This window comes from Heteronotia binoei, chromosome 1 (genome assembly GCF_032191835.1).
Source record: "Heteronotia binoei isolate CCM8104 ecotype False Entrance Well chromosome 1, APGP_CSIRO_Hbin_v1, whole genome shotgun sequence".
In the NCBI taxonomy this organism is placed as follows: Eukaryota; Metazoa; Chordata; class Lepidosauria; order Squamata; family Gekkonidae; genus Heteronotia; species Heteronotia binoei.
In genome coordinates, this window is record NC_083223.1 from 41,445,607 (window position 1) to 41,456,990 (window position 11,384).

Genomic DNA, 11,384 nt, shown 5'->3' on the forward strand with positions numbered 1-11,384 from the left:
GAGCTTTTGTGCCTGGGGACATATTTAGTGGCTGCGCCTCAGGCATGCAAAGAGCCACCCCCTGAGCTGGGTGGGTGCCAAGTATGGTAGCCATCTGCTCTTCATCCTCCTCTCCTTCATGGGTGTGGGGCAGAGGAAGACAGGCACACAGATTCAGACAGGCAAGGAGCCACTGATGCTTCTTGAACTTGGTAGATGGAGAGATCACTAGCAGTGGAAATAGTGAACACCTGTTCTTCTTCCCTGAAGGGATGGGATGGGGGAAGGCAGATGAGGCCTGTGGGCCTTGGCAGCCCAAGCCATTGCTGATCATGCCATGCATACCAGAGGTGGTGCTGGGGCCAGGGGGTGCTTCTCAGGGCTACTGCTGCTTGGAATTGGCAAGCCTCTTTTGATGCCCCAGCCACCCTAGCCAAAGCTTGGCCCACCTAAAAATGGATGAGTTGGCTCTGCTTCCATGCTGCTTTTGTTCCCAGATAGTTAGGGTTTCCAAGACCCTCTGCCGCTGCGGCAAGGGACTTGTTCCTTGTGCGCACACAAAGCATTCATGGTGCGATGCTACCACCCAGAAGTGATGTCATCATGCTGGGGGATATCACCAGGGATGCTTAGAATTCATGCACGCTCTAGAATTTACCGCACCATAGAGTTTTACTGTGATTCCTAGAGGATCACACCGGAAATGCTCTATGGTTTGTGATAAAATTCTATGGTACCACAGTGTTTTTAGCTTGAGCGTTCCCTGTGACATCATCACACCAGGGATGGTGTGTGCTGATGAGGCTCTTTAGGGGTGGGAATCCTCCCTGTGGTCTGCTCCCTGCTGGTAAGCTGGGGCCCTCCTGAGAGCTTGGCAGCCCTACAGGTGATATATAAGATACAGGCTGGGAAACTGGGCTAAAACCAATAAAATGAATTCTAACAGGGATAAATGTAAAACTCTGCATTTCAGTAGGAAAAATCCCATGCATAGTTATAGGATGGGGGAGACTTGTCTTAGCAGTAGTATGTGCAAAAAGGATCTAGGGGTCTTAGTGAACCATACGCTGAACATGAGTCAATAGTGTGATGCGGTGGCTAAAAAGGCAAATGCAATTTTGGGCTGTATCAACAGAAGTAAAGTGTCCAGATCACGTGATGTGATAGTATCGCTTTACTCTGCTCTGGTAAGACCTCACCTGGAGTACTGTGTTCAGTTTTGGGCACCACATTGTAAGAAGGATATAGACAAGCTGGAATGGGTCCAGAGGAGGGCGACGAAGATGGTGAGGGGTCTGGAGACCAACTCCTATAAGGAAAGGTTGATGGAGCTGGGGATGTTTAGCCTGGAGAGGAGGCGGCTGAGAGGTGATATGATCACCATCTTCAAGTACTTGAAGGGCTATCATATAGAGGATGATGTGGAATTGTTTTCTGTGGCCCCAGAAGGTAGGAACAGAACCAATGGGTTAAAATTAAATCAAAAGAGTTTCCGGCTCAACATTAGGAAGAACTTTCTGACCGTTAGAGTGATTCCTCAGTGGAACAGGCTTCCTTGGGAGGTGGTGGACTCTCCTTCCTTAGAGGTTTTTAAACAGAGGCTAGATGGCCATCTGACAGCGATCTAACCCCTGTATAAATCGATGGTGCGGTCTCATTTGGAGTACTGTGTGCAATTCTGGTCACTGTACCTCAAAAAAAATATTATAGCACTGGAAAAAGTCCAGAAAAGGGCAACTAGAATGATCAAAGGTTTGGAACACTTTCCCTATGAAGAAAGGTTACAACGCTTGGGGCTCTTTAGCTTGGAGAAACGTCGACTGCGGGGTGACATGATAGAGGTTTACAAGATTATGCATGGGATGGAGAAAGTAGAGAAGTCCTTTTCTCCCTTTCTCACAATACAAGAACTCGTGGGCAGTCAATGAAATTGCTGAGCAGTCAGGTTAAAACAGATAAAAGGAAGTACTTCTTCACCCAAAGGGTGATTAACATGTGAAATTCACAGCCACAGGAGGTGGTGGCGGCTACAAGCATAGGCAGCTTCAAGAGGGGATTGGATAAAAATATGGAGCAGAGGTCCATCAGTGGCTATTAGCCACAGTGTGTGTGTGTGTGTGTATTGGCCACTGTGTGATACAGAGTGTTGGACTGCATAGGTAATTGGCCTGATCCAACATGGCTTCTCTTATGTTCTTATGTTCTAAGATGCTGTAAATTTAGGGTAGGTATTTGTGGGTTTCCTGCATTGTGCAGGGGGTTGGACTAGATGACCCTGGAGGTCCCTTCCAACTCTATGATTCTAAAATAGCTCACAAAATGCAAAGAAACAGTAATAAAACTTCATAGATATACCAACAATTAAAAACATTTTTTTAAATGAAAGTGTTACTTTTTGGTGTTCATATAAGTATATGCTATTGAAGTTAAGGTTGTAGATTTGTTTGGATTGACAGCATTTTGTGCACATGCAAGGGAGGAGAGATTGAGTGATGTGAACTTTAACGATGTGGCTAAACAATGACTTTGGGGGAGACTGATGCCTCCTGCTTCCCAGACATCAAAGGAGGCCACAAATCATACCTCCCCTAAACTAGCAACCGTACTGTTGCACAGTTGCAAAACTGTTGGGCATTCTCCTTAAGCCAAACAATTGTGAGAATAGAAGATCCAAGACACGTGTGATTGTGACTGCAAAAGACATGTTTGCCTGTCATACATAGCACAGAGTTCTCAGCATTGCTGCTTTCCACAGGTCTCTGCCACATGTAGTTCATATCTTAAACCCCAGGCCTGATGATACGAGAGAAGGCAGTCCTTCAGGTACTTTGGACCCAGGACATTTAGGACTTTAAATGTCAAACCTAACCCTGTGAATTGGGCTTGGTACCAAATGTAAACAAAGCCCTGTTGATAAAAAATTAGTATTATATGCTCATTGTGGCAGATTTTTTGTCAGAACCCTGAAAAGACTATATAGAGCCAATTAAACTTGCGATATCCAGAGAGGTACGCTCAGCTTGCTGCTGCCACCGCCATCTTCAAACCGGAACTAGTCTTGTCAGAACCCTGGCTGATACATTCGTAGATATTGGGGCCTGTGTAATGAACATTTCATAAATGACACTTTTCTACTCTTTTTTGTTACCCTTCTAGGTTTTGCTGAATGACAGAAGCTGAAAGCCTAGGCTGTTTTTTCCTTGTGTAGAGTTATAGTAGATGCACTAGAAAAGGCATATAGGGGGAGTATGTGTGTGCGTGGGGGGGTTGCTTAGATGTTTACCATACCCTACTTTTCTTTCCAAAGGGCATCTGTGTCCCACTTACCAGTCAAGGGCAGGTCCAGGCTCACTGCTTCAGCCCAGCTCTGAAACAGATAGGAAGCGCAGTCTGTCCACAAGCACAAAATGCAAAACACAGTCCAAGGTAAAGCCAAAAGTTCCCACTCAAAAGCAGGAAGTTTTAGTCAGGGATGAATCCAAGAAGCAGATCCCAGGTCCAGGCCAAGGCCAGGCAACAGGTGCTCTAATTCAGGGCTACAGTTCCAAAGCAAGATCGTTGAGTAACACAAAAACACGTTGCTCCCACACTGACCTTGGTCTTCCAGGCTGCTGGGTCCAGTCATTAAAACCAGCACTCTTAGCTAAGTCATCCTTCCTCCTGAGGAGCAACAGAGCCCAGATCACAGGAGTCCTCTGCTTCTACAAGTGAAGAGCAGCCGCAGACTGCCAGGCATGCACTCCTGTGTCTGAAGGGCCTCTGTCCTGGCTCTTCATTTTACGCTTTCACAAAGTCTTGGGAGAGACCGTGGTGGGTCTGGAAAGGGGTCTCCCCAGACTGAGGCCTACTCAGACTTATGCTTTTTATCTTGAGGGCCCTTCGGACTTAGGGGCTGGTGGTTGCAATGGTACAGGGTCCTTTCTGGGAGGAAATTCTAGTTCACCAAAGCCAGCTCTTACAGGGAGTGTCTGCCAGGGTGGGTCTCTGGGACAGGTCATCCTTTGATGACAACTCATTTTCCCATGCTGATCCAGGGCTGCTCAAGACAATCCAAAGCAGTTTGCAACATCATTCTCCCCTCTGCCACTTTATCCTCACAACAGCAACCCTGTGAGGCAGCTTAGGCTTAGACAGGACTTTTTTTGTAGTGGGAACTCCTTTGCATATTAGGCCACACCAGGCCTTGGATTCAGCGGGAGCTCACAGGAGCACAGCTCCTGAACCTTTCTGAGAGTTCCACCTCCTCCTTCCCACCTTGTCCATTGAATAGCAGGTGCAGCTGCATAACAATCCCTGGATGAGCTCCACCACCTATTTTTCTACAAAATGACCCCTGGGCCACACACCCCTGATATAGCCAAATCCTCCAAGAGCCTACAGGGCTCTTAGTACAGGGCCTACTGTAAGCTCCTGGAGGATTGGCTACATCAGGGGTGTGTGCGGCCTAATATGCAAAGGAGTTCCTGCTACAAAAAAAGCCCTGGGTTTAGATAAAATGACTGGCCGAGTGACTGGTAATCTTCAGTGCCAGAGTGGGGATTTAAATTTGGTTCTACTACTACACCAAAATGGCTCTATATGCAGTCATGCTGTGCAAGCTCCAGTGGAGCACAGACAACATTTCTTGAGCTGAAGAAACAAAGGAACATCCTGTGTCTAGACATCATTCTTCATACTTAAGGGAAGAAACATTACAAACAGAAACCAAAAACAAAACTTACATTGATGAAAGATTTTCTAGGAGCCAACTGAGAAGGTGGGATAGAGAGCTGATCATATGCGCAAGAGAAGGGATCCTGTTCTTGTTGGTGCATTCTGTGCCCTCCCCCAATCCAGTGCTTGAATTGTGCAGTGTCAGAGTGCAAGCTGACACGGAAACCCTCATCACTAATTTTACTCACAGCTGCTCTTTTTATTACTGCTAGAGACAATGGATGAATGAAAGATAAGGAGAGATCAGATCATAAAAGAGGAAGTGCATACAGGAGGATGAGAAATTTTGGGCCCTTTTTAGGCAAGCCAGTTAACAAGTCTAATATTTTAGGCACTAAATGCTGTGTTTTGGTACTCCTTGTTAGAAACAGTCTTGTTTCAATGAAGGCTACAAACAGTGTTCCCTTGAAGCTGAGTTAGTGTGAGCTAGCTCACAGTTTTTTAGCTCCTGGTTCACATATTTTTGCCTTAGCTCAGGAAAAATGGCCCCAGAGCAAACAAATTTATGCAGTCACTCACAGCTATAATGCCTGTAGCTCACAAAGTAGAATTTTTGCTCACAATCTCCACAGTTTAGAGGGAACATTAGAAAGTGTCTTTTGTCTTCAGTCCATGCTCTCTGCTCTGCATTTTATCTTACTCATAACACATTGTTACAAAGCCCCTGAAATGACCAAATACATGACAGGCTTTTGCCCCCCAAGTCGGAATAAAGAGACGGACACAAATGGATTGGTGAAACTATGGGCCACTTTTATTAAAATTAACAACAATGGCAAGGGCTACCGAACTGCGGCCAGGTCAGGGCCAGGGGTCTCCTCAGACCGCTCCCCTGCCTTTTCAGCAGGCGAGAGACCCGGCCCCCCAGCCGGAGCTGTGACCCACAGCTCCCGCTAGGCAGACCCAGCAGGGAGGCTCGCACCGGAGGGCCCAAACACCAGACGCGAGTCTCAGCGAAAGGCACCCATCCAATCGAGTCTCCAGGACAGTCTGCATTCACATACCTCGGGCCACACCAAAGGTAGATCCTGACAGACCCCTAACTCCCCAAAAGGGGGAGGCTAACCGGTCCTCCCCAGGCCGCCTGGTGCCATAAACCCCGTAGAACCTGCCACCACTAAGGCCAAGTCTCTACTTAGGGCTTAGCACCCACAGAAAGACCCAAAACCAACAAAAGCCCTTGCCGCAAATCTCTCAGGAAAAGCATATTACCCTTTTCCGAGAGATGCACCCCATCCCCTCTGTAGAGGTCGGGACATTCCTTAGAAATATCCGGATGGGGCAAATAGTGACCCAAGCCACCCTCCAAAACCTTGCGAATTTCCTTATTCGCTCGGTAACGAGCCCTTTCCAACCCAGCTGGATTCCAGGCACTGCGCCACTCCAAGCGCGGAATCATGGCCGACCAAACTATAATGGTACCAGGCCATCTGTTCCTTATGTACCTGAAATCATCCTGGGCCTGCAAGATCAACGCTTTGCCTTTAATCAGCCCAAGATCATTTCCACCCAGGTGAATAATCAATACCTGCGGAGGAGGGGCCCCCAGAGCCATGAAACAAAAGGGGGAGCAAGCCAGGCCACTGAAGACCGCGGCGCCCCCTCCACTCTAGCGTGACATGTTTGCTGAGCCCCAGCTGAGAGCCAACAGCAGTTCTCCGAGCTTGATGTGCCGCCCAAAACACATAACTGTGCCCGCAGATGAGAACTCTGCTCCTCCGGCCAGGAACCACAGCATCTAAAAAGAAGAAACAGACAAGTTATACAAGCCAAACCTCAAAGCACCCCCAGCTCCTCACTAAAGCTCACTAGCGGAGCAAAGGGCGAATATAGCCCTTGTAAGCCTGGGAACGCCAACGGCCAAGGCGTTGGATGGCCGAAGAAGAATAACCCAAGGCCGCAGCTGTAGAAGCTGCCCCAATTCTAAAGGAATGGGTACCAAACCTCATTCCAAACAAACCCAACAGGGCTAAAGCCTTCGAAGTCACAGCCCAAAATTGATGCTTTGTCAGGGGACTACCTCCCGCATGACAAAACAGCAAGCCCTCGCAGCCTCCCCGCACAGCCAAATAGTCGGCCAATGCGGCAACTGGGCAAAGCTCAACCTCTGAACATGGACCCAACTCCAGCATAGTCCCCTTGCCGTCCTGGTTAGTTTTAGATCGCCGGACAGTAAGGACCACCTTACCCGCCAGCAACGTAACATCCCTCAACAACAACGCCCTACCAGAAACATCACTCTTGGAGCTTGCCACCAACTCACTAACCCTCATAGCCCCAAAAAAGGCCACTAGAGAGGCTGCGTGGAATAATACTGCTTCAAAATGAGACGCACACACTGCGCTCCAAACCCCCTTTAAACCCCGAAGGATCTCAGGAGACACCGGGGCCCTAGTATCAGGCATAGGCCCAGCTTCCCTGGACCACCCCTCCAGCATCTTTCGAATACGAAAATCTGCTGTTTTCTCCTTGAACCCCAAAGCCTTACTAGCGAAGGCCAACGCAGACATGCATCCCCGAATTGATGTCCCAGCGACGAGCGGGGCTTCAGCAACAGCGCTGAAGCCCCGCCCATTCAGAACGCGCCTAGAAAAGCGCCGACATTGCCGCTCTCCCTCCGAAGGGAGGCAAAACGTCCCCTCAGCCACGCTGCAAAGCAGCGGGCTTGCAGAGACTTCATTCCCTATTCCTTGGTCTACAGAGGTATCTTGCACTTAGTTCTGTACCATAAGTAGCTCTAACTTAATTTCATGAGGACAGTTTATTTAGTGGTAAACAAACATTGCCCTGCAAACTGCCCTCAACTTGTTCCTGATTTAGAGTTGAAAGGCACACAGTATTAACATTATTTTCCCAGCAAGCAGCAATGTAACACACAATTGCTACCTATTCACCACCTCCTTTCTTTCTAACTGCATAGCAACCATTTTCTTTTCAGTAGAAAAGAACAAGAAGGGTTGTAATATCAATGGTAATACTCCGATTAATTTAAAGATTTTATTATCTAAAATTATACCCACGTATTTTATTTCAATGCTGAGCCAAAAGAGGAACCCCATTTTGTGAGCGGGAATGACCTCTCCAGCTCCTTTTGTGATGCACAGTGCAATCCCTCCCACTCCCTTGGCAAAAGCATTTGCTGATAGAAGGGCAACAGCTCAGCAGTAGAGCATCTGCTTTGCACACAGAAGCTCTCAAAGCAAGATGCATCACGGAGAGAGAAAAATAATTTTTTCCAGAGGGTGGCTCGTCTTTCTGCAGGAGCTTTGCTCAACCAACCCTATCCCCTGCAATTTTTGTGCAGCAAATAAAACTCCATGACAAATTCAGTACAAAACTATTTTTTTTTTTTGTTATGAGGCAATATAATAGTGCAATGTAATTAAAAATATATATTGGTCGGTTGCAACTTGATAAGACATGTTCGTGGATCCAACCTCTCATTTCCAGGCTAATTCACAATTGAGCACTACATATGATCACCTTCATGATTTGCTCACAGTTCAAACTGGGCCACATTTTGATTCATTTTGTAGTCATCAAGCATGGCAACCAACTAATTAACTAGCAGCTGCTGACACATGCTTTTTGGCTTGCTTGGATTACATGTGCCCATGGATCATCATGAGTGTAACTTAAAATCAACTTTGTTAGAGGGTGTGTGTTCCGTTTGTCCTTGTGCAGTTGGCAGCATGCTCAGAACTCGCTGAAATGAACTACAGTTCCCACGCGGCACATATATATGTTATTCAGTTAACATGCTTGGTTTGGATAATTTTGCCTAAGGAGGCTAAGTGAGCAAGACAGTAACAGTTGAAAGCCAAACTGTTTGTCTTATTCCTCCCAGTCCTGCAATAGAACTGAGACAACCAAAGAATACATCAGCTATTTGGTGTGATGGGTGGATGGATGAGGAAAGCAGAGTGAGAATGTGTATGCCCAACATGTTTGCAATCAGTCTTATGAACAAACCCCAAGTTTATTCTCCATGAACAAACCCCGAACCAATTGAAAACAGAGGAGAGGAAAAAATTCCAACCCAGAACAGACTAGGTACCCAAAACAATTGGGAAGAAAATTCTGTGTACAGAGCGTGACATGCCCTTTATACAAGTGCAATTTTATTTAAATTTGATATACTAAGGGGAAGGTATGTATGTTTGTGACTAAAGACTGTTGTTTTGTGATACATTTTTTAAAAATTGTATTGGGGATTATAATGTTAGCCTTTTTTGTAATTGACAGTCATAACTCTATACCTAGCTTTTTCTCTTTTTCCAACCTTTTTGGGTTCCCAAATCCCAAGTCAGTCTGGTAAAATGGATAAAGATTAAGGGACAAACCTTACCCTCTCCTCACCTCATCAATAACATTCCACAAGAATGCAGATAAGGTACAAGGATAGGGGGAAGCAGTATGACCTGCATTCACATAGCCTTTGAGATCCAATTTTGAATGCTTGCAAAGGGGAAAGTGAACTTTTTTTTAGTGTTACATGTTGCTGCTCACAGTTTGCAGACAAACTGCAATCTGAACAGAGAAGAAGAAGAGATTGTATTCATATCCTGCCTTTCACTACCCAAAGAAGTCTCAGAGCAGTTTACAATCTCCTTTTCCCTCCTCTCCTCACAACAGACACCCTGTTAGATAGGTGGAGCTGAGAGAGTTCTAACAGAAACTGCTCTTGAGAGGTACAGCTCTGCGAGAACTTGTGATTGACTCAAGGATACATCAGCAGGTGCATGTGAAGGAGTGGGGAATAGGCTTCCCAACCCTCCCGCCCTGGCGGGGGACCCCCGGATTCCCAGCCTCTCCCCCCGCTCCCCAAAAAAACGGAAGCGGGGGAGGGGGAGGTATGGGAGGCCGTACCATTTCGTGAGGATGAGTAGGCTATTGGAATCTTTCAGAAAAAAAGAGACGCTCTTTGCCTTCCTTGCTGGCCCGCCCCTCCCCGCATCCAGCCCACGGCGGTCCGGCCGGCCCGATGGAGTCGCAGTGCGACTACTTCCCGGCCGTGCCCTTCCCGGCGGACGAGGCGGTCTCGGCTGAGCCGGGCCGCTACCGAGCCCTGCCACGCCGCAACCACCTCTACCTGGGCGAGACGGTCTGCTTCCTGCTGGTGCTCCGCTGCCGCCCCCCCCCCGCCAGCAGCAGCAGCAGCGGCGGCGGCGCCCCCCGGCCGCCCTGGGGGGAGCTGGCCGGCTCCCTGGCCGCCCTGGCCAGCATCAGCCCTGCCGCCGCGCCCCCCTTCACCATCAGTTACACCCTCCTCAACAACCTGCAGGACTTCCTGGCCGTGCGCCTGGTGTGGACGCCAGAAAGCACAGCTGCAGGCAAGACCCTTTCCTGTGCAGAACGGCGGGCCGTCCATGACACCCAGGACTCAATCATCTGCCACACACCCCTCAACAACCTGGGCTACTCTCGCAAGGGCAGTGCCCGCACCTTCTGCGTCACCTTTCAGGCTCTGCGGGCTGGCCTCTATGAGCTGTCCCAGCACATGAAGCTGAAGCTGCAGTTCACCGCCAGCATCTCCAACCCGCCCCCCGAGGCCCGGCCCGTCTCCCGCAAGAGCAGCCTCGGCAGTCCCGCCGTGCTCCGGGAGCTGGTGGAGCGGCACCAGGCCAGCCTGGGCCGCTCCCAGAGCTTCTCCCACCAGCAGCCGGCCCGAGGGCACCTCATGAGGTCCCGCAGCGTCATGGAGCGCCGAGCCATCACTCCGCCTGTGGGCTCCTTTGTCGGCCGACCCCTTTACTTGCCCCGGGACAAGGCTGCGCTTTCCCTTGACAAAATCGCCAAACGGGAGTGCAATGTGCTGGTGGTGGCACCTGTCACATGATGGGGGGCAGGACCCCCCCCCCGGCAGCTTGCCTTCCCTGCTGCGGCTCAGTCACACACACACCCCGAACACATTCCTGGAGGAGGGGGAGGCTGCAGTCTTGCAAATACAGCCCTGTCAAGCTCTGCAAAAATGCACTGCTCGTCCTCCTCCTCTGGACTTCGCCAGCTGTGCCATTTCCTGCCTGCCCTGGACCACGTCCTCCTCCTCCTCTCTGGGTCGAGGCTGGGAGTGAAAGGAAGAAGGGCATCCTTTGCTCCCTCTCCCCTGGCTGTCCCCCCCTTCTCCGTGAGCATGTCCGTGAGGCCAAATCCCTTCCTAAGTAATGCAGAGGGGCAGCCCCTCCCCTCCTGCATGGCAGCTACTGCAAGGTGGTTTGGAGACTGGCCATTGTGCCCCCCACCCCATCCCCTGGTCAAGGGCATCTCCGAGGCTGGACTCCCACACAGAGAACTGTGCCACTTTGTACTACTGGGAAAGGGACAGGTTTCCTATGTGGAGGGGGGAGCAGTTAAGGCCACTGGTTGCTCCCCCCATATCCCAGGGAGGGGGCGGCGTGCATGTCAGGTGCCCAAGACCTCCCCCTCCCAGATGCACTTTATTTATTATTTATACGTATGTTTTTATTTGCCTCAGAAGCTGCTCCCAAAGTGTGTGTGAATAAACTTCACAGTCTGTCAGCCTTCCTTGCTGAAGTCGCGCAACTTCCTTCCAGAGCTCCATCCGCCCTGGGCTTCTGGGAAATCACTTCCCCTTCCTCTCAGAGTGGTAGCGTCTCCTCCTTGACCGGCGTGTGGCGCGTGCATGAAGGGGATCATGGCTGGGCTGCTTAGGGCGGTTGGGATGTGGCGTT

General features: G+C 49.4%; 1 protein-coding gene across 1 annotated transcript; it reads left to right on the forward strand.

Moving 5' to 3' along the window:
- The first annotated feature begins 9,676 nt into the window (after positions 1 to 9,676).
- LOC132576334 (trafficking protein particle complex subunit 14-like) lies at positions 9,677 to 10,531 on the forward strand. Its single transcript, XM_060245828.1, has 2 exons — positions 9,677 to 9,807; positions 9,844 to 10,531. The coding sequence occupies exons 1-2, from the start codon at positions 9,677 to 9,679 to the stop codon at positions 10,529 to 10,531; spliced, it is 819 nt and encodes a 272-aa protein (XP_060101811.1).
- The last annotated feature ends 853 nt before the right edge of the window (positions 10,532 to 11,384 follow it).